This window comes from Colius striatus, chromosome 9, assembly GCF_028858725.1.
Source record: "Colius striatus isolate bColStr4 chromosome 9, bColStr4.1.hap1, whole genome shotgun sequence".
NCBI classification, from domain to species: Eukaryota; Metazoa; Chordata; class Aves; order Coliiformes; family Coliidae; genus Colius; species Colius striatus.
The window spans coordinates 24,504,966-24,528,720 of record NC_084767.1 but is presented as its reverse complement, the minus strand read 5'-3'; the positions used below and the strand labels follow the sequence as shown (position 1 = coordinate 24,528,720).

The window sequence follows — 23,755 nt, the reverse complement described above, 5'->3', positions numbered from 1 at the left end:
TTATTTACACATTTTTAGTCACTCTTGTGTCTAAACAAGCCCAAAGCCTGATCTACATCCAGTCTGGAGGCATGCATATTTCAAATAATTCAGGGACATGTTTGTTTAAGCAGTCTGACAGGACTCAAACTCAAGAAAAAAAGTCCACAGAAGGACTGCCTCCTATTACTGCCCTCCTTAGTTTGCTGCCCCAAACAGAGGTAAGTCCACACTTCTGTCTGACAAGTGTCCTTTTCCCTGTCTCTGGCTCACTAGCTGTATAGCCATGGGTAGAGGTGCAGTCAGTTCATTGACAGCACTGCTGGGTATAGGTCAGGTTCAACAGGGATACAATGTGCATGAAGCTGTTATTCAAGGAGACTTGGACAGGCTGGAGGGTTCAGTGGGGAGAAATCTAATGAAATTCAAGAAGGGCAAGTGTAGAGTCTTGCATCTATGAAAGAATAACCCCAGGTACCAGTACAGGTTGGGGAATGAACTGTTAGAGAGCAGGGTAGGGGAAAGGGACCTGGGAGTCCTGGAGGACAGCAGGATGAGCATGAGCCAGTAATGTGTCCTCGTGGCCAAGAAGGCCAACGGCATCCTGGGGTGTATTAGAAGGGCTGTGGGCAGTAGATGGAGAGAGGTTCTCCTCCCCCTCTACTCTGCCCTCATGAGACCACATCTGGAATATTGTGTCCAGTTTTGGGCCTCTCTGTTCAAGGACAGGGAGCTGCTGGAGAGAGTTCAGCACAGGGCCACAAAGATGATTAAGAGGGTGGAGCACTCTTCTGGAGGAGACTGAGGGGTGATCTAATTAATGTTTACAAATATGTAAAGGATGGGTGTCAGGAGGATGGAGCCAGGCTCCTCTCAGTGACATCCAATGATGGGACAAGGGGCAATGGGTATAAGCTGGAATATAAGAGGTTCCAAAGAAATACAAGAAAGAATTTCTTCACTGTGAGGGTGACAGAGCACTGAAACAGGCTGCCCAGATGGGTTGTGGAGTCTCCTTCTCTGGAGACAATCAAAACCCACCTGGATGAGTTCCTGTGTGACCTACTCTAGGTGGCCCTGGTAGGGCGGTTAGACTAGACAATCTTTTCAGATCCCTTCCAACCCTTGAAATTCTGTGATTCTGTGAAGCAAGTCACAGTGAAGAGGTACTTACCTTACTTGTGTGAAGTATATAGTTGCAACAGATTTGAAAGGGGCTACTGCCCTTCTACAGCAGTGGCACCAATATTAAAACTCTCCCTCTGAATGAGCCTCACATTTGCTTTCTTACTTGCAGGGCACTTAGGGTATAAATGCATTGCAGCTAGTGAGTGGACAGATTCTTTTTAACCTATCTTGATCTAAAAGCAGAGAATCGCCTCAACATTGAAACTGCTACATCTAATCCTTATGCAGTTCCTCTACATTTACACTCAGAGATGGCCTGGGGAACCAATGACATGAACAGTCTTCTCCCACCAAGGAAGCAACAACAAACTTTAATATTTCATCTCATATTAAGACAGTAGTGGTTGCAACCTTAAAGGGGAAAGTAGAGAGTTTCCCCTTATCATGTTCTGTTCTGGGAATTGAAACAGAACAAGTCAACAAACAGGCATTGCCTGACCCTATAAAGGTTTCCTGGAAAGGACTGTGCAACAAAAGTTCAAATATTTAATTTCTTCAGGGCACTATCAGGAAAATTGTTTCATTCCACAGTGGATTTTGCTTCTCTAGTGAGTCAAAAAGGAAAGACTAGATGTGTAAGAGTCTTGAGCAACAGGAACTGAAGGTTGCAGGTGTGATATCACTAAGCATCAAGAGGCAATGTAAACCCAAGTTGTTGTGTGAACTAATAGTCATTCTCTAAACTAACTCTGGCCACAGGAAAAGCTGTTAACAGCCTGGTCCCCTCTTTGTAATCATGACACCTGTCTGAGTCTGCCAAGGGCAGAGGGAAAATGGTTCTGTTTAAAAAGGAAAACAAAAGGAATAATTTACCGAAATCTGAACAGGTAAGGTGTGTAAAGATCACTTTCCTCAGCCTTACTCAGCCTCTTACTCAGCAGATGAGTTAGTTGTCTGTTTAGTTTCTTACCAGGATAGGTCTGCAGAGGCTGGCAATGCCATTCTCCAATACCACGACCGTAGCAATAGCACTGGTATCTGACACCATGGACATATTTCTCCCAAGAGTCTCCAATTTGGTAAAAGGTACGAGTTTCTGAATCTTGGCATTGATCTAAAGGCACAAATGAGACAGTTAATCACTGTGTGTTACTGAGATTATAGTGAAGAATCTATTCTGAACACAGAAGAGCAAGTCACAAGAAACTTTTAAAGACGGAAATGTAACACCAATGTTGGTTTGCGGACATCAAGGTCCTTGATATATCACTGCACATGTTAAGTTAGATACTTGGGGGCTAACTCAGCTGTGATGCATTTCTTAGGATACTGTTAAGTACAGGCTGTCCACCTGGTAAGCTTTCCAGGGAAGTCAATGGGGTCTTCCTTCCAGAAAGGATTTATTTTTAACTACCTATTGTAGACCCCAATTCTGCTCCAGTCAACTAAGTTCATCTCTCATCCAAAAAACTATGCCGCTCAAAGAAATCGATGGCAAAAGTCCTGTTGGCTTCATCAAAATTCGATTACACTTTCTAAGTCTGAAGTCACCCATTAATTTTCAGCAGTCTTTCCAGATTTATGATTATATAAACCAAAGGAGGATTGATCAAATCCTGAAATCAGCTTTGCTAGTGTAAATACAACACAGTACCAACACTTCAGTACACCTTCTAGTCTGACCTATGCCTGCATTTCTGTCTCAACGGAAATTTTCAGTGGGAACTAGAATTATACTTGCTCAGATAAACAGGAACCTCCTTTAGAGAGAGACAACAAAAATAAATTGATTGCACCTTTACAAATAACTGAAATGACATCCCCTCCCCTTCTTTCAAAGCAGTTATTTTCAGGAACTTTACAATCCAACTTCTTCCAGTAAACATGTAGAGATATTATTGTAAATAAAGCAGAACTTTAACACTAGTACTTTTTAATAGGTTTTGTTGGCAATAGTTTGAAGCTCTCTTTGATTTAGTAATTGCAAAGCAAACAGTCAGGTCTTATCTTCCAATCTAGGTTCACTAGGAAAGAGGGAGGAGGCAGAAGAGATGAAATCTCCTCATTCCTGCAGAAAGCCACGATGGTTTTAGCTGACCTCCAGAGTGCTATTAACACATGTTCTCATCCTGAGCTTTCTCTCTTTGCCAGAAAAATGGTCAGCCAAAAAAATCAATTTAGTCCAAGGTAAGTTAATATACCCTGGTTCTCCTTTCTCAGTCCAATGAGGAGATTTTAGGATATAGAAAGGTAAGAAAACTGATTCTAGCATGACTGCCTAGCTGCATACTTTTTTATCAGCATTCAGGCTGAGAGCCCTGCCTCCTTCTAGGCCAAGAGCTCAGGTACCAGAATTGGGCCAAATCAGCCTGTCACTACAACCTGTTACATTTTAAGAGGTACATTGCCACAGTCTGTTGCTACTGCACCATCATTGCCTTCTGCAGCATGTCTCACAACCCAAGCTTAAGTTCTTAAAACTAAGAATGCCCTTTCACTTACTCTCCAGCAAATCCAGTGTTAGCTCTGCTTTTGCAGTTGTGCAATTCAGGGCAGAAAGTAGGCAAAGACTGGGCCCAAACTCCCATACCGGTTTCACCACGCCGTAACCAGTTTCCACAGAGCCACAGAGTGTGACAGCAAGTGGGAGAAGCTGGTGACTTACCAACAGGATCACATTTCCATCTCCCCCGGCCCTGGCCAAAGCATGTACAGTTCAGCATGTGCCCCTCATCGTGACGCTTGTGGAAGGTCTGGTTCACATCATAGGTGATACCATCCACAATGCACTGGTCTGTTTGAGAAAGAGCAGACAGCTTGTCAGCAATAGGTCTAAGCCTTAAGACAAAATACTTCTGCTTGGCACATTGTTCCTTCCTCTCCATCAGCTCACAGAGACTGATCACAAGCAGCTTCATTCAAGCAAAAGGGAGTTTTCCTGGTATCTGTGTTCATAACAGATTAATGCTGCAAATGCATCACTGCTCCCAAGTTCACTTATCAGCAGCATGTAAATAAGCAATAATTGCAAAAAAGAGGTCTGTAGGATGCAGTACTGTACATTACCCAAACTACTGAACTGCCTCGTTGTTCCTTTTGACAGATTCCACCTGTGAAAGAAAACCTAAAACAGCACACTAAGCCTCTCACTGCCTAGTCTGAGAATGGTCTAGACTGAAAGACCTCAGAAAGCACTGTCTGAAATCAGTAGAGCTACACAAGGAGAAAAGGGCTACTCCAAATCTCGAGAGAGAACCACAAAGCTGTACAAGCATCCTCATGATGTTATTCTGCTGAGTATTTCTAAAGACAGGACCAGATCTATCACACATTCAAGATGCTACTGGTGCCTACTAATCTACTATTCCCTCAAAACACAGTAACCAGATCCAAATTCCATGCTTAAGTAAAATGGTAACAGTCCATTAGGTTCAATGGTGATGTGTCAATCTGTGATCCGGCCCAGAATTCCTGACGCCAGCCTAATGACAGCAAGGAGCAGAAAGACAAAACAAACACAGTAACCACCCCAAAAGCATGCTGTTTTGTTAACTGGAACCCAAGAGACCCAAGTTCATTTCTGGAGCCAATCACAAGTCATCTGTCCTTGGGTAGTGACTCATTTAATCCCAGGCTTTCATTCCCCATCATACTTTCCCACACCACAGGCATGGCAACAGGATAAACCAGGCAGTGCTCAGACCCTCTATGGATCTATTCTATGGTCACTAAGGACCTTCTCTGACTGCTCTGTTTAAACAGCTCTACTTAGATAACCTTTGCCTTTTGAAAATCGAAAGTATCTCTATGCCCCCATCATCAAGAAAGGCCACTTTAATTCCAAAATGAAACTGCAGAGAACTAGCTGTATATGTGGAAAAAGGAGTTTCCGAGACCAAAACTTTTAGCAGTGTATTTCTCACTGTTCTGCAGGAAACACATGAAAAAAAAACACTCCCAAAACTCTTGAGTGAGCCTTTCCCTATAAATTATATCCTGTTTCAACAGTGGCGTTAAGAGTCCTTTCTTGGCTGCATGACAGCAACCCCCCTGCCTTTTCCAGACATGAAGCCAGTGCTGTGAGCTAGCTGTAGGATGATCAAATGTCTGTGCTTTTTAGTCTTCTTTTTTTGGTATTGCTTAAGCACTTCTCCACTTGGACCACTCATATAAATAAGTAAATAAATAAAGAGTAATCTCAGTGCTGTCCTGCCAACTTTTCATATAGGTTAGCCAGCAAAGGGCTAATCCAGCACAGTGAAATTGAAAACTTAATTGCAGAACAATAAAATAGGACAGCTCTGCATTCAAACTTCAGACTAGCCTGGGATTTTGTCTGCTCGTCAGAGACAGAGGTGCCCTGCTGAGCTCTCTCTAAAGTCTCAGCAGTGCTGATCCCTAACCTTAGAGAAAAGGAGGTAGGGATACCTACTGATCAAGTTAATCAAGGCTTGCCTCAGCTTGCAAGTCTGCAAAGGCTGAAATGGTACTTTTGCACTATGTAAACAAGAATGGAACTTCACGAAGCTCCTCTGATTCCCTTGCTACTCCAAAGAAAAGCTTGACAATATACATGTCTTGAGCCTGAGATTGAACTCACAGTGATGGGAAAGAAAACCAATTTCTCCCACTCCTCAAACAGACTAAAGTGGTGATAGTGACATGAAAATCAGTACCTCTGAGCTGGGAATATGCAATGCAAGTCCATTCTCCACGGCCATTTCCTACACAAGTACATCTCATCATGTGGCCCATGTCGTGTTGTTTATCCCACTGGTCTCCAACACGGTACATGACACCCTCATTGGTTGTACAGATTTCTTCATGGGCTGGTTGAGAAGAAAGCAAAATCAGATTTTATGTGGCTACAATTAACAAGATCTTGAGGGATTTTAGTATTTGCAATGCCCCTTTATACAGTTTAATGGTTTCTGCATCTTAACAAGGAAGCTTTAGGCATCTACTCAATTTTGAACAGCATTTTTTCTGAGTGATGACAATTTCTAAGTGCAGATCCCTTGTAGGGCTCACTTATTTTCATTTGAAAGCTACTAGAAATAGCTTCCATAAAATCTGCAAAGGATGCTGTTCTTCTTACATACATGATTCTATGCCTCTATGTGAACATAGCCACTTGAAGACCTGTGTGTTCCGAAAGCTCTTTAAGGACTCAGATGCTGTATTGCCATTAGTTACCAAAAGCCTTTCATTTAAGAATTAGTAGTTACATTCCCTCCAGCATGTCTCGTCTTGGCATTACAGAGAAAAGCATGGACTGTAGGAATGGACCGCAATATTGATGTTGACATTATTGCTGTTTGCAGGGTACATGCTGATATTACAACTACAGGCTTACTCCTAACTAGAGATCAGGCGAGGGGAAGTGATAAGTCATCAGGGAGAAGTTTTCGCAGTTGTTAAGATAAAAATCCCACTTGCTACAGAGCACTATAGTCCAGTGTTCTCTAATGGATCTACTTCACTTTGCACCAGCTGAGTGGTGTGCCTAGCACTGGCACGTAGCAAAGCAGTAAAGAAAATTGCCTTCTCCTGCTGTTGCCTGAGTCTCTGATAGAGGTGATCAATGGGGAAAAAGAGGACAAAAGAAAACTTCAGAAATGCCTTCAAGGATTTTGGGCTGGAATGCAGCTCACTGGAAGTCATCAGTAACTGAGTAATAATAGACAGTTCCTTACTATCCAGCTCAAAGAACCACTTACAGCTATTCCATAATCCCTTTATGGTTCTCAGCCTTACCAGCCATAGGGCAGAAACCAAATTTCTGGTCAGCATCATAGTTCTCAGTGGTTCCACACCATTTCATGTTGTCTCTCCGTCCCTCAGAAGTACAGTCAGTGTAGTTACGGTTGTTGTACAGGAAGGGGAAGTGGCACAGGGCACCATTGGAATTGCCACCACGTGTCTGGACCAAAACTGTACAAAAGTGAAATGAAAACAGATGCAAATGAAGCTTGTGCTTTCCCTTAGCATGCATGGAAGAGCTTGGAAAACAAACCACTAGCACTATTTTTTCTCACATGTAGCCTGTACGTTATCCACAGCCCCCTTTTCTTGGCTTTAATGAATTCAGATCTGGAAACATAAGCATTGCACAAGGTCAATTCAGTTCAAAATTTGCTTTGGAAGGAGCTGCAGACCCAGCCATGAGAATTCCTGGCGAACAGGGAAAACTAAGGCTTACCTTGTTCGGGAAGTAGCTTTGCAGACCCTTTATGCCCAAGCTCAGGGAATCAAAGAAACTCACAGTTTCCAGCATACCTGTATTTTCTCGCTAAAGCTATTATGCAGTTGTGCCTTTTGGATTCAAAAATAAAGCTTTAACCCTCAGAACTGAATTGTTACCCAAAATATTTCTGAAGGTTGGAAGCTTTATGTTTTGCAAGCAGCAGTGGAAAGAAGGTGTAATCTACCCAAACTACTTATCTCTTAAGCAACTCTGCTTTACAAACAATGGAGAACAAAGAGGCATTTACTGAAGATTTTCCTATATTGATATTTCTCATTCCCTGGTGTATTACAAGAAATCTCACTAAAACAAGAATGTGTGTGTGGACAGGAAGACTCCATGGTGGGTTTTTTTTGGGGGGGTTGTTTTTTTGTTTATTTTAAAAGAAAGAATATCATATGTGCTACAGAGAAAGGCTTGACTTTTATCAGAAAAAACAACTGAAGTAGAACAGAGTAGAAAAAGATAAATAATCTATGCAAAGCAAGAAGCAGTTCTTTCATGTGGGAACATGAAAAATTCTCTCTAAGATCAGATCCCAGAGAAGCTGCCTGGATACTGTTCCCTGGATATCTGATGTGGTTTCCAGGAAGTGCAACCAGACAGGTAGACCTCTGCTGCAAAGAGAACACTGACCATCCACATACAAGAAGAGTGCTGCTACATTAGTCATGCACCAGCTCTTGATCAGCAATCACAAATCACACCAAAATTACTGCTATATATGGCAACCTGGCTAGATAGTCATATGCAAGGAGGGACAGAGCACTGCACAAACTGTACTTCATGGATATCTCTTCTTCACAGCCTAATATGGGCATTGATCTAGCAACCGAGCCAAGCAAAGTCTAAGTATCCTTTGGGCCGAAGACTTATCCTGACACAGTATTTGGGTTCTACGGTCAGCTCAGAGGAGAGAGAACAGGACTTAAAGACTACACCTATATCATCCTGAGCACCCTCTGAAGATGCCAAGGGGATATAAGTGCCCTGACACCAGGCAACCCTCTATTCCACTGCCTTGCTGCTGAGGAATGGCTAGAGATCCTCCAGACTACTAGAACTGTTCAGGCAGTCTGTGGCTGTGTTCTCTGCTCCTTCTTCCATCTGTGCATGCATGAGAGTCACATGCATGCAAAATTCTCCTGAGAAGAACTTACCATTCTGCTCAGTACAGAAGGAGTATCTCCTGTCTTGCTCAAAGTTGGAAGTGGTGCTGCACCAGAGATGCCCATCTGTGCGACCTTCAGTAGTGCAGGAATAGAAAGTCCTTCCATCATAGGTGAAAGGCAGAACACAGGCTTCTCCATCAGAATTGCCACCATATGTTTGGGTCACAGCTTTTAAACAAGCAAATCACAGTATTAGACTCTGGCTCAAAGCAATCTCCAAATCTTAGGGCTCTAAAACAACAACAGCCCCTGTGCACCAAGTCACTGGCTGCTGCAAACCCACACAGACTGTCCTGGACCTGAGCCAACACACACCAACAGACAACTTAGCTCGACAGCTGTGTCAGTTTTTTTACATTCTTTCCAAACATACATTATCGCAGTTCAATTTGAATAAAGTTATTAATGCTGCTCCCCAAGGGCTCTGTTTTCCCTCAGCAGGTTATATATAACTCCCTGGGAAATGTTTCAGCCCTACAGAACCAGGCTTCAAATAACAAAAACAACTATTTCTTCAACCCTTGCACCTTTCTGCAGTGTCTTGTTCAAAAGACATTTCTGATACACACACAAAAGGACTCTATTTTGAAATTAAACCCCAAAGTGGTCCCAAAGATCTTGCTGGACTGAACAGGCACTAAATACAAACTCATACCTATTTCCTGGCAGCTGACTCCATTGCCCAGGCAGGTACAAAGCATTTGTTGGCTGCCCTGTGTCTTGAGCCACTGCATACCCACAGAGTACACCACTCCATTATCAGTTATGCACTGGCCATATGGTTGAGGCTGGGGCTGTTGAGGCTGGGGCTGGTACAATGCAGTCTGCACGTTTGTGATGCTAGGAGAGCCAGATCCTGCAGCAGAACATGAGAGAGAGGTGAGACGCTGCATCCAAGGCTAAAGAACAGAATGCTTCAATCAAATGCTGAAATAATAAAACCTTAAGGCACTCCATCATATCGAAGGCACAACTCTTACCTTCCCTAGACACATTTTAATTATTCCACTTAGCAAGCTTCAAAATTAAAAGAACTTCCACTTCTGCTAATGATAGCCTCTGGTTTCCACCACTGTAGTGTGGCTTTAGAAAGGATTAAGAGAGTCAACTGCTTTTCACGGGAATTGTTTAGAAACAATTTTTTGGGGGGAAAAAAATTAGTTGAAGGAATTCTAGAATAGAAAAATCAAGATTAGTGACAAGACAAAAAAATTACCAAAGAAGAAGGGAGATAAACCAGAAAGGATTAATTTTGAACTGTTCACTGAAGGAGCAAAATAAATCACAAACATATTCATCTACTCAGTATTTTTAAACTTTGAATCAAAATTTTTCATCATTATCATCTGGAATAATACTGAGAGACAAAGAGGCTTCTTGTCTACATTGTGGAATTTTTTCCTAACTGTCCCCACAGGAATCCACAAATCCAGCTCTGCTGAAATAGGGGAAATAATAATGGAAACAAAATACTGGCACTCTTGAAGCTTTGTGCATCTTGAAATTTGGACCTTCTCAGAGTTTGCAGTTAACCTGCTGGTATGGAACAATTAAAGGTCATTTACCAAGAAAAATGTAATGTAGGCACTGGACGAAAAAAATAGAAGTTTTACATTGCACTTCCCAATAAGAAACCTAGATCCTTAAATGGGGAAAAAATAATTTAGAAGCTGAAAAGTTTAACAAACCTTGGGGAAAAACTATATGCTACCTATAAAGTAGGTAATATTTCACACTAAAATTACAAACTATCTAATGTACTTGTATTAAATAGCATTGTATACATTCCTCGACATTTCTGGGTTTAAAGCTCAACCATTAGTAGGTGCATTTATTTTGTCAAAGAAACCAGATGCTCTCAGTGGAGCTTAAATTAGGGACATTTCAGTTACCCTGAGGTTAACACATAAAGTTCATGCTTCTTAAACAAAGCTGGTAGCTAGTTTATGTGGATACACAGCCCTACATGGGATTTACTGCACTGTGACTGTGCTGTACATGCACGACTCATCTGTGCACAGGAACAAGGTATAAATTAATCTTACATGCACAAACAAAGTGCACCTCCTGAACTCTGACTCTCTTTGTTACTGATCTTTCCCTGACAACACCTAAATTAGGATGGCACAATTTGACTTCAACCCCTAGTCATTCAAAGTGTGCCACTACTTGTCCCTTACCCACTAAATGCCCCACTTACCAGTGCTAGTCGTATGCAGGGATGTATGCCTTTCACATTTCCATTCACCTCTGCCGTTACCGGTACAGATGCACTGAAGCAAGTTTCCACGGTTATCCTTCTTGCTCCAGGTGTCTCCAATTCTGTAGGAAGTCTTGGTGTCATGGTCATTGCACCTATCTGTATAACAAACATGATTGTTAGCTATTTCTGCACTGGATGGCTTCACTGTGCAGTTTATAGTACTGAACCACCAATGCTATCAAATGAGATTATAGTTTAAAGCCTTTACTGAAAGCGCACATCATTTTCTGGAGTGCACTGATTATAGTTTAAAGCCTTTATTGAAAGCACACATCGTTTTCTGGAGTGCACTATTACAAGTCCCCTATGCCTGTCTTAAAGAGTATAGGCTGAGGCACTCTAAAAATCCTGATGCTTTAATCTAAGAGAAAATTCCCATTTATTTCCAGAACTGCAATTTCACCTTGTAGCCATTGTCAAAGTTAGCGTCATAATATACCCAGTGTGAACATGATAAGCTATGTTCAAAATCAATCTGAAAAAGCATGTTTGGGATTGCAAATATTCCTGATACTAAAACCCATTCAGTCGAGAATACACCTTTAAAGCTTAAACTTCTTTAATGTCTTTTCTTTTTCTTCTTTTTTTTTTAAAAAAAGCAGAAGTCTTTGTAGCTGTGTCATTTCATCATACTATACACAGGGCACAGTTCAAATTTGGGGCTCTACTTTAGCTGGAAGAAACTAAAACCTGTTTAAGGGCAATATGTTAAATTTCATGTCTTCCAAAAGAAGTGAGCATGAAGCTCTAGTAAAGCTAATGTAAGCTACTCATGTCATACCAGCTATATTAGACTTTCTAAATCCCCCTGTTGTCTTTAATAACCCACAGCCCCTGATGAATTGACTAAATGGGTTCAAAGGACAGCATACCAAACCACATTTGCCTGGATGGCAGATCCACATGGATTAACTAGTTCTTCTTCCATTACAATGTTTACCTTCTCATTCAAGGGTAACTTGATACAGTAGCTCAAATATAATCATGGCTCAATGAACATGGATTTATGAAGAACTGTGGAAGGACATATACATTGTGCCAAATTACCACTGAAAGGGCACATGAGATAGAACACAAACGTGGAAAACATGTTTCTAACTTGTAGCAGCTAAAATGACCAAAGCCTGAGTATTTGCCGAAGAGCAGTAAATTGGCAAAGCATTCATAATGTAATTTCACAAATGTGAAAAAACTCTGTCTTATGGACACTCAGATTTTTAAGTTAAGACAATGAAAAGCTGAAATGTCTCCCAAGAAATCAGCTGTGATTCTGGAAAACATTGGCCATAAAGGATATATAACAGCAGCACATACTTCAGTGTAATGCCCCTTTGTGGGCTACAGCTATCATTTTACACACACAAATTTCAATTTCTCTATTTAATTATACTTGGAAAACAGAATGAAAATTGAACAGGTCATTATATCACAATTTCCCCTACAGTTCAACAGTGCAGACCTGAGTTATGGGAGGAAGGATACTGCCAAATCATTTTTATTAGTAATAATAACTCCTCCAAAATTCACAAACACATTCTGGTTTATTCATTTGCATTTGAAAGTTAGTAATTTTTCCCCATGCATTTTTAACATACTTAATAATGCCAAGGCTGGTTTGATTTTTACAGCTTATTTCTTGACAAAGTCTCTCCAGATCTTCAGTTTTAATCTCAACCCTCCTTAGTGTTTCAGCTCTTTACATGTCTGCTGTTTATATCAGCAGAAAGGTATTATCTCTGTGCCCTGAGGCAACTGAATATGAGGCAATCTAAAGGCTAAAGAAGAGTTTCTCAAACCTTGTGTAACAAAGGTGTAAGGTACAAAGTCAATTTTTTTGAGGCAAGTGGTGTAAACTATGATAGCTCCACAACAGAGTCTTCCCCTAACAAAACTGGAACAGAAGGTAGATAAACAAGCAAGATTTGGGATTTTAAAAGCCCTGTTTACTTTGCAAATACAAATAAAAAGGATTTTTTATGGTAATTTTTTTCAATGAAGTAAAAATTTAAAAAAACACCTGCACTGATGAAGAATGTTTACACTGAAGACAATATTGAGGGAAAATTTAACAAGTTAGATTGCAGAGTGAACAAAACAAACTGTTTTAACTAACATATATTAAATAGCAATAAAAATGTCATCTTTTTTCTCTATCTGGCAGATTCTGCTGTTGGAGCAGGTAACTATTTCGCTTTAAAAGCCCCTAACTCTCCCTCAGGAGGCTTCTTAAAGAAAACAGAAACTGAGATATTAGGCCCAACCTTCCACTACTTTGCAGACCAGGCTATTCTCCCTGATTTTGTGGGAGATACACAGCTGTCACTCAGCTGTCCTGTAGAATGCTTAAACCTTTCTCTCTAAATCAGGTTAAAACCCCAAACAATCCAAATATTCTGTCATAAGCACAGACCGGCGTGTCCCCAGATCACAAACGGCAACCAGGACATGCAAACGCTTCCCCTCTCACCTCAGAGTGATGTTTCCCACTCCTCAAGAGATGGCTATCCCTCTACAACTACTGTCACTTGCAATGGGGCAGAAAAACAAACATCTTTTCTTTTGACACAGAACAGATAGATAAAATGGAGCAGCCAGCAGATGCCAGGAGAGCACTTACTCCGAGAGGTGCAGGTGATACGGCCGCTGCCTTCACCCAGACAGGTGCAGTCCACCATCATCCAGCCCTGGTAGGGTTTCTCCCAGGTCTCACCAACCACATAGGATGTCCCAGCCGTGTTGTCATAGCATCGCTCAGCTATGAGAGGGAAGAGGATAAGATTCCACCCAGGGCTATCCCACATGGGGATACCTCAGAGAAGAGGTCAGGCTGCCCATACACTGAAGGAGAAGGGAGCAAACACCTACCTACAGGCTTGCAGGTCCATTCACCCTTCCCGTTGCCCAGGCACACACACTCCAGCATGTAGCCACCAGTCTCATGGGGCCGGCGCCAGGTATCACCGATCTTGTAGGACTGGCCACCCTCATGGCAGCGATCTGCAGCAGGACAGAGGAGAGCTGAGGTGAGGGACCCCACCAGGAACAGCACCATGGGGACAAGGTAAGGGCTACTTGACTGGGGATCAGTTAGGATGGAGTTGGGGGGTGGTGAGGAATGGGCCAGGCCATAGCTGCCTCTTCTTCCACCAGTCTAAAAAATGGTGCCCATCATTTGCCATTGGTACTCAACATTTTCTGAGCCTCCCAGGCTCTGTCCTCTCAGCTAACTCCCTCCAAGTTCAAACTACAGCTGAGACTTGGCTGGTGAAAGGCAAATGCCAGGGCCTGAGGAGCCAGTATTTCTCTCTCAGGCCTTGCTGACAGCCAGAGGGCTGGTGAGGGAGAGGTTGCCTCCATCTTGTTCTGAGCTGGTACCACCTGGGCCTCTCTGTGACTGTCCCCATATAGCATGAGGGACACGGCAGCCAGGTCAGCATGTGGAGAATAAGCTGCTTGGTGTGATACTCCCATGAGACATCAGTTTTGTTGAGTTTGGAAACCCTGTCCTTGAAAGGCAGATTCCCAGCCTGCCAGCACCTCACAGCCCTGAGGCAGCACACACCCACCATTTGGCCCAGGCTCAGGGAGTGAAACATGGTGAAGGGCAGTTTGCAAACACAGTCTTCCAAGAAAGAAAAAAAGGAGAAACATGCATCCAGTCATTTATTAGGAGACATTAAAATGTTTTGTTGGGTCATTTATGAAAGCAGGGAATCTAAGAGTTATGAAGACTGATTGAAAGCAAAGTTGCAGTCAGCGAGACTCTCCAGTGAGCTCTAAACCAGACCGATGAGGAAATGAGACTGCTCTTATGTTTGCAATTTCCTTACCGAGTCTTTTCTTACAGCACTTATCATCCCTGCCCAATAACATACCATTAAATTCAGAAAGGCTTAGGTTCTATTTGTTAGATTTAATGCGCTTTTTTCCATGCTCTAATGATAGCTGGCTTCTGAGTCTTCTGTGGCAATGCTGCTAGGATCAGCATGTGTGTCTTAAAAGAGAAACTGGATACTTTTTAAGAATGGGACTTCTCAAAAGGTGCCTCAGGGGCTTTGAAATCTCAGACTAAAAGTCCTGACACACAGTCATCTTCATCTGTGCTCACAGAAAGTCTAATTACAAACTGAAAGGAAATTCTGAACAATTCAGTGACTCATTAAGGAAAGGATTTCCAGACAGAGATGTGAAAGGGAGAGCTGAGGAGAAGGGACCAAGAGAAGAGAGGGAGAAACAAGAGGAAAGTATAGCTCAGGCGAGTGAAAAAGGTTGTTGCAGAAACACATTGAGCTGGTGTCTGGATATCAAAACCCAGCTCCCTCAGAGACAAGTGTTGGCATGAAACTTTTGGAGGACAGAGGGATTGGCTCTCAGGTGGTATTTTTGCATTACTATTTATTCAGAGTAGCCTCATTAATGCTGACGGTGTTATTCTGACTCATCAGCTGCAGAGCAGACCCTCACTTTTTTTCCAATCAAAAAACTACTTTCATAATTGTGCCTGTGAAGATGTAACACATTCTAAAATATACTAACCTGCACTAATCTGTGTGGCTGGACACTAACAGTAATTTTTGGCCTATGTTTTTACACATAGCACTTTCTCTCTTAAATAAAAGAGGAGTTGTTGAAATGCATGTACATGGAGCAAGGACTTCAGTTCCAAGATTTTAATGGGCTTTGGATTGAACCCCCCCCAATTCTGGCTAATGGGTATTGGGAATATTGTGTAAGTTGCTCTGGAAAATATGACGCTAAGGAAGAATAACTCTAGTAATAGCCTCTTAGTTACATACTGGCAATAGTGCAGCTGATTCTTCCACGTCCAGCTCCAATGCAAGTACAGTCCCAGATCATGGAGTCCTTGGGGCGCTCGTAAGTCTCCCCTACTCGGTAAGTGGATCCAGTGTATTTGTCAAAGCAAGTCTCTTCAGCTATGAGGGGAGAAAAATCAACTTCATTTAACATGCCATTAATATGTACAGTCAACAGAAACACACATTCCTTGCCTCCTTATATGCTCTTTTTTTTTTTTTCTGGGGAAAAATGCATACCAGTCTCTTGTTTCCTCCTGGGATGGAACAGCAGAGAGGAAGTTGAGTGAAATTTGCCCCCTCAAGCTCCCTATGATGCTGAATAACCTTAGCTTCCCTCTCCCAGTGAGGCAAAAGTTGAACATGCCACAAAGGCAAGGCATGCCCTGAAAGGATCAATCCCAGCTGTCAGAAGTGCAACAGTACAGAGAGGCCAGGAGGGAGCAAACATGCTCTAGAAGCTGTGTGCTTCATCATGCCAATCCTGCTCACTCTGACTTCACAAAAATGGAGTATATTAATCCCAAATTCTGCAACAGTCCCACCAAAGTCAAAAGCACTACTTGTTCACAGTCATGCATGAGTAAGTGATTACAGAATGGTTATCTCAGTGTTGCCAACAGACTTGAGATCTGCAACAGAACAACTTTCTTCACTACCAGACAGATAACTGTGCCATAAGGGAAAATTGCTATTTGACTTGGAGACTGTAAAAACTGGGAATCCCTGCAGGGAAAATTAGTTAAAACCTCTTTTTATGGAAGAGTATGGGGACTAAGTACTCCTGAAAATACTCTAGCCGCGAGGCAGACAGCAGCCAAGCCTTGCAACAGGGATTGCTGGGACACTCCCACCTGTCTTACATGAAGACTATCAGCCAGGAACCAGTTTTTCTCTCTTTATGCTCCAGAACAGCATAAAGGAGCCATGGCAAACCAGTGGCTTCGGACCAGTAAACACAGATAGATTGCATCTGATAACCTAAACTACACTGTATTCCAGAGAGATGCATCTTCCAGAAGACATTACATTTAAAGTTCTTTCTGTTACTTAAACTTTTTCTGGAGAAGACTAAACAGTCTCATTTTACACTCAATTATAGAAAGCTCGCAGCAGGCTGGGGGCCTGTGGAAAGCTGTAGGTTGAAATATTTTTAAACAAGCTGACGACACTGCACAACTATGAAAAGTTGGGGTGAAGAAATCAAACAGCACAGAGTCAGAGCTGCAAAGTGACTCCAGATTTGAACTTCCCCTGTGCGAGTCCAGGAGTCAGTTCAGTTCATTAAAAAAAAAAAAAAAGAGAGAGGTTGGCTCCAAAATCAATGTTTAGATCCAATCCCCCAGAGAGATGAGTGATGTTTGGCCCAGGGTCCTGGTGGCAGGCCCATCACTAATGAAAAGCATTTCTTAAAATCCCAAGCCAGATCTTCAGTGTAATTGAGTGTATATCCGTTACTGACTCTAAATAGCAAACTTCAGCTGAAAACCAGCTCTGCCAGGTACAACTTGGTACAAGGTTCAGCTTACTCGGCATAAAAAGCCACGGTGGAGTCTCGATGCAGACCAAAAAAAACAAAAAGACCACCAACTTACGCTCAGGCTTGCTTTCGCAGTTAAACCCTCGGCTTCCACCGTAGCACGTACACACCAGTGTGTTTCCCAGGTATATGCGCTCCCATTGCTGGTTTATCTGGTAGTACCTTCCATTGTCATAACAAGTCTCTGGGGGTGAGAGAAGAAGGGATGCAGAGGGGAAAGAGAAAAGTTTGGAGTTACCGGCGGCAGAGGTCGGAAGGGAAGGGGCACAGCACTGGCAACCAGCGCCTACCGCGGGCACCGGCTGCCGCGCCGCAGACCCACGTGTGCAGGTCCTGCCGAGCCCGACGGACAGAAAGAAACACCCGAAGGTTATCCAGCACGGCCGGGGCTCCAGGGCCTCAGGGCAACGCTGGCATCGCGTCCGCGCTGCGGAGGGGCCGGGCCCAGCCCTCCGCCATGCCCTGTCCTGCCCTGTCCTGCCCGCGGGATCCCATCCCGGCGCGGTACTCACGCTTGCCCTGCGCGGGGGTGCCTTGAGGTACCGAGGTGGTCTGCGCCTGCCGCCGGCTCTTGCCGCCTCCGCGGCGCTGCCCGCCGCCACCTCCCGCTGCTGCAGCCCCTAGGCAGAGAGCTAGCAGCGCCAGCCGCCACACGGTGCGGCCCGGCATCCTGGCACGGCACGGCACGGCACGGCACGGCACGGCACGGCACGGCACGGCACGGCACGGCACCGCCTCTCGCAGGCAGCCCGACGGACGGGACAGCGGCGGCGCCCGGGCACTATATAGGGCAGGAGGCGCGGGGAGGGGGCGGCCGCCGCCGCCCCGGCGCCCATTGGCCTCGACGCCGCCGGGGGCTGGGCGGGGGCCGCCGCCGCCCCGCTGAGAGCAGCCGGCCCGTCCCCGTCCCCGTCCCCGTCCCCGTCCCCGTCCCCGTCCCCGGTCCGGCCGCTACAAAAGGCCGGGGCGGGGGCTGCGAACGACGGGCTGTGCGCGGAGCCCGGCCGGGGTGGAAGGCCCGTCCCCGCAGGGAGGGCGGGCTGCGAGGCGCTCGTGCCATTTTGTGGAGGATTTGGCTTAACAAAATGGCTTTTTGGGGAGAACGACAAACTTTACTTTTTCCTTTGAGCAATGCTGCCTGTAAGCTGATACTGCTCCATTCAGGAGAAATAACGTCCTGCGCGTGTCAGGGAAGTTGAGGGTAACATACGTGTACAGGTTGGAAATAGGAAACCCGAAGTGATGTTTTATCTACTGCTAGTGACTCAAGGTTAAAATCTTTCACACCTCACTTGGAAAAAAACGGCGTGATTATATTCCGTTCAAAATAAATTTAATTTTCTCAGACTTTCTTTCTTGCTGCCCAAAATCAATTCTGAGAATAAAAGTGGAAGAAGAAATGCTAGGCTTTGAACCCTTTTAATGTGTATGGGATCTTCAGTATGGTGATATAACTTAACCCTGCTGTATACAAATTTTGTCATCCTCTTTCTGCTGTCTTCTTCCCATAGTCATCTCTGTTGCTTTGAGGGGTCTCTTTTTCCTAGTTTGAAGGAACACTGCAAAGTTGATAGCACATGCTCTCATGGTGATAGGCAGGAAGCAAGTAGTGAGTAAAGCACCACGTGCCAGATCATACCAAAAGCTCAAGTTTCTAACCATTTTTGAGCTTCTCGAACATACTCTGTCTTGGCAAAGAGGTTATCAGTCTAAAAGTCTGCTGTGGTTCCTGACCTATTAAAACAACTCCAGACAAATGTGAGTATGAAGTAGCTTATGGTGTTTCCAGACATCTTAAGCTGAACGTCCACAGGCTTCCAGAAGAGTTCTTCAGCAAGCTGAGCACCAAGCTTTAGTTTCACTTGCTGCAAAACAGTCTAGTGACCTTTACTGAAATGCAAGAAGTAATATCTCACTTAGGATGAAGATTCTTACAGTAGGCAGCGTACAGATCCAACACATGCTTTGTTCCAGGAAAACACGTAGTTGTGATGTCATATATCGGTTTTCAAAGAAATTTCTATTCATCTGTATGCGGAATGCCCACAGATACATTAACAGAAGCTTCCCTGCTGAAAACTTACTGGAAGTTGAAACCTGACCTAGCAATTGAGGTGAGCTGTGGTGAGCTAATTCCCATCTTTCCTAATTTTTATTTTTAGATCTACTGCGCTGCATTTTTTTTAGTTACTGGACACACTTTAGTGCTCAAAATAATCACAGAATTAAGTTGGCCATAATGAGGGAGAGTGTTAGCTTTTGCAGCAGGACACATATCATAAACTACCAAATATCCAGTTTCTTAAAATAAAAACCTACTTTCAGGAAGTATTGCTGCTTTTCTGACATCTAAGCTAGGAAGCATCATCCTCAAATTCCATCTGGTACTCTGCACAAAAGCAAGGTGAAAAGCACACTGTCACAAAATGATGCTATATGACCATTTATAACTATGATATACTTGATGCAGCCTGCTTCAAAAAATGAATGGAAATCAACAAAGAGTTTTCCTCCTAGGAAACATATATGTGCAATGAGTAGTCGATTTTAGGCCGTTTTTTCCCATCACCGTGTAATGATCTTGGCCAAGTTTTCAATTTCTTTTGTGCAGAATGCAGTGTAGTGTTCTGCACAGTCCTTGCTTCTGCATACCCTTCCAGTGAGTGTGTGAACAGGTCCTCTATCTGCTACAAGGTACTCATTAAGCTCAATCGACATGGAAAAGAGGAGGGTAATGGGGAGTTTTCAAGTACAGGAGGATTATGAGAAAGAAAAATTGCTAGGGGAAACCTGCTTACAACATGAGAGCTAAATACAGATAAAGCATAAGGAACAAGCTACTGTGGAATAAGCAAATGTGAGGAAGCAACCAGCAGTCCTCACTCTGGACCAACAGCCCATGGGAGCTAGATGCTGTGCAAATATAGCTGAAAATGCTCTGGGGAGTTTATAACCTCTGTAGGTCTAGGGACATAGTACCTCCCAACTCTCTGCAGGCAGTAAATAGGTGAGTTCCTGCTCCCAGTAAATAAGTCTTTTAGGTGTATTTCCAGGGCACTGCTTCTAGTGATCCCCGTTTCCAGCACGCTACTTCTAGCGACTATTTTTACATAGCATTTAAATGCTTCATAGACTGGATAGACTCACCATGAAAGCTAAATGGTCAACATTCACCTCATTTATGTCTGCTTTAAGTACGGTTCATGTAATTTTACATTGCACTTCAAGAACAGTAGAAGTATTTAAACAAAACTCAAAATCAGTCTGAAAATTGAATGAGAATATACAGCATTAGCAAGCTTGTGACTGTATCTAGTGCTTTCCACAGCATTACTTACACAAATGCAGGGACAAATGTAAGATTCTTGTTTAAGAAAACATCACTGGAAATATACAAAACAAAGTGATAATTTTCAGTCATGCTCGATTTGATTTCTTGCATAGCCATTATTTATTAGCAACCAGAAATAGTAACACAAGTCATATTTCAACACAATTTGAAACAGCCTGGTTTCACTTCTAAAGGAATCTCTGTCAGTAATTACAACATAAGTATGTAATAATTATTATATTTCAAGCTGTTATAATTTCTGAGATGTCTCTAACTTATTTCAGGAAATGGATGTAACTCCTTTGTCTGTCCTGCTGTCGGTTCATCCCTTGACCTAACAGGAAATGAAAGGAAGATTCACCTGAAGTGTTTCTTAGGATGAGATCAGTTTGAATTTATAAACACTGTTCTGTGATTTGTCCGTCCAAATAAAGATTAAGAATGTCCCAAACCTCTGCTTTAGCCACAGGGTTTCTAATTCATCTTCTTCATGTTTAATTTTTTTTTTTTTCTACTGAAATCCTAACTTTTCAACTTTTGGTTGGAAAAGGCACACACCTTATAAGGTTCTTCTGAATTTTGTTGCTCCATTGCTCTGCAGATAAACCTGTCCATTGGGTCAACTTAACTGCACACTATCTTACACGTATGGCTGGAGGCAAAGTCTGTCCGTGTAACTATTCTCCTGCAAATTCCAATAGCAAAGAGGGAAGATTATTCAGTATAGAAAGAAACAAGCCAGATACTTGTTCTTCTTTTAGCAGCCTTAGAAGAATGACTATACGGGCTTAATCATCTACTTCTAAAATTGTCACTCCTAGGAACAAGAACCATAAAGACAAGAGGTCAGGAGTCCTCTCCTTGACATGGGGATATCATTAAATACTTCCTGCAGTTCCCAAATGTTTTGCAAGAACTCCTGTTGTGAGCTGAAAATTTCTGAATCATCATAACTTCAAGTCCGTGGTTTTTGTTAGGTCACACCAAAATTCATTTCAAAGCTGCTGAGACTTTATTTCACAGTGTTTCATTCACTCCTGTATCTCTCATCCAGGAATCTGGAACATCACTCTTTAAATGAAACTCATTCCTTCTGCTGGTTAAGAATGACTTCAGTGGTATGTAACTTTATGCCGGCTCTCAGTGTAGGAATGGATTTCATCGTGTATAAATGGTCCATAACAAGGCATTAATTAGGTCTTTGGCATTCTCTATGGAAATTCCCTTCTTTTCTCCCTCCTCCTCAGTCTTTCCTAATGAAATATTCAGTGTCATCAACACAGAAAAACGCACTTCCTTTCTCTGTCTGCCTGTGGCTATATTATTTAGTTTGGTCTACTCAAACTGTCACAGTTTGCCAATGATAAGTTCATAGCCACAGCTCCTGTTTTGCAGGTGAGCCTGCAGTACTGTCAGCCCTAGAAATTTGACACTTGTAAATCACACCATGCAAAATCAGGGGAACAGCTTAGGAGGGCAGGGGTGAGAGACTTTTTTGCTTTTCCAGGTAGAGAGGTTCTTTTGGATTGTTCCTGATGCCAGAACTTCAAGAAAAATGAGAACTCTCCTGAGACCCGTGACAATGTGAACTGGCAGACAAGTAGCATAGGACGGACTCTCATTCATAGGAGAAGCTTTGAAAGAGCTGAAAACATGTTCTTCATCACACTGTGAAATGTTTGGCAGAGATTTCCAGAGATACTCAGAATCCTGTTCATGTTGTCCTAAATATTTTGGAAATCCCAGCCTGATGCCCTGTTGGGGAAATTCAGCAGCGGTTCCAGGAATTTGTCAGGGAAGTCTGAAATGGCATTTTGGGTTGTGTCATGCGCACCATTGAACAGGGCTGTGGGACCACTCTTGGGACCTGTGTCACCAGCTCTTGAAAGATGTTATTTTAGGTAGAGTTGGAACTAATTTGTCATAATAAGATATGTTCCATTTCCCTAGTTGATATCTACCCTGCTCAACAGAAATCTCCCTACAACTGGCTGCTTCTGCCATTTCTTTTCCTCATGTCAGGGATTAAGCACCTGCCAAGGACCACTGCAGGAAATGCACAAGCCTTCTCATCTCTCCCAGTGCTCCTTGCATGGAAGGAGATGAGATCCTACAGCTTCTCTCCAAAGCAAAGATGAGAGACCTCCAAAAGACCCTGAAACAGGACCTACTGAGACAAAATGTGCTGGAGTGGACTGCTGTAAGGAGACTAGGCAGCATGGGGGAGGCTGCATTACTGAGTGCAGAGCTGACAGATCACCCACCAGGAGCCAAAAAAACCACTCCACAATGAACAGGGAGAATTAGAAATGCTGCAATGATGAGCAAACTTGCACATATGAAGCACAAAGGAAGGAAAAAGGTTGTGACAGCTGGGAAAGCACAGTTTCTTATGAGTGTTATTTTTTTTTAATTTTTGTGTTTTGTCCAAAATCCTGCCAGTGATGGCGATGGGAGAAGGCTCCTAATTCTAGTGATTTTTGTAAAAAAATATTCATTATGAGATTCTCACAGTAATTTAACTTTTGAGTAAAAGAGGGGCTTTTTGTTGTAATAGAAGGAAACAACAGTTAGTTCTGTCTATCTTTGTTAGTATAACTTGCCTCTCCCTCAAAGTGCAGAAACAGATTTGGAAGTCTCCATTTCTCCACAATAATCTTAAAAATACTAAAGCAAAGTTAAATAACAGTGATATCACCACTAGCAGCATGAGCTGAACTTGACCACAAACTCTGGTGTTTGAATGCAGTTTCTTGTATTCTTTCCCATTGAATATGGCAAATCACACCAAGTTTTGTTTGGTTTTAGGTAGGCCTGGTCAAAATCCAGAAATAAATGCTAGTGCTGAGTTGAGTTTGGTTTGCTGTGAGGAAGTTGAGCACATAGAGCAAGCAAACAGCTATTTATTATGATGATTAAGAGGCAGTGTGTAACGGGTTGAAATTGAGAGTCACAAAGGGCTAAACTGAGCCAGGACCATCTAAAAGGAGAATATTTTGTCTCCAAACTGCAGTTTGTCCCATTTCCTTCTTGCCCTTTCTACCTAGTCTTCTATGGAGCCAAGGAGCACGGATAGTTGTTTGCTGCCAATTTTGAAGGGTTTGTTGTTTGTTTTTTTTCTCCTTCTTTTACTGTTGGTAACCTGATTTTTGGCTGCACACCCAGAGATGAGAGAGATGAGAGAAGCTCTCACTTTCACTTGTTTTTCATCCTTGCTGGGAAGTTCTCTTAGTCTATCTTTTATACTTTCCAGCTTCTAGGGTCTTCTTCCTGTGTTCCCT

The 23,755-nt window shown here is 42.9% G+C and overlaps 1 protein-coding gene across 5 annotated transcripts in view; it reads right to left on the bottom strand.

Moving 5' to 3' along the window:
- FN1 (fibronectin 1) overlaps positions 1-17,913 on the bottom strand; it is a 58,475-nt gene extending 40,562 nt beyond the window's left edge. The window contains exons 1-12 of one of the 5 annotated variants that reach the window (XM_062003003.1): positions 17,656-17,913; positions 17,199-17,327; positions 15,586-15,723; positions 13,655-13,786; positions 13,407-13,544; positions 10,727-10,885; positions 9,182-9,382; positions 8,515-8,694; positions 6,865-7,041; positions 5,784-5,936; positions 3,773-3,901; positions 2,078-2,221 (exon numbers count right to left, since the gene is read on the bottom strand). In XM_062003003.1, coding sequence (XP_061858987.1) covers positions 2,078-2,221; positions 3,773-3,901; positions 5,784-5,936; positions 6,865-7,041; positions 8,515-8,694; positions 9,182-9,382; positions 10,727-10,885; positions 13,407-13,544; positions 13,655-13,786; positions 15,586-15,723; positions 17,199-17,327; positions 17,656-17,812 — 1,837 coding nt within the window. In that variant the 5' untranslated portion in view covers positions 17,813-17,913. The remainder of the gene's footprint in view (positions 1-2,077; positions 2,222-3,772; positions 3,902-5,783; positions 5,937-6,864; positions 7,042-8,514; positions 8,695-9,181; positions 9,383-10,726; positions 10,886-13,406; positions 13,545-13,654; positions 13,787-15,585; positions 15,724-17,198; positions 17,328-17,655) is intronic. The other 4 variants (XM_062002999.1, XM_062003000.1, XM_062002998.1 and 1 more) reach the window with 4 other exon arrangements.
- Positions 17,914-23,755: the final 5,842 nt, after the last annotated feature.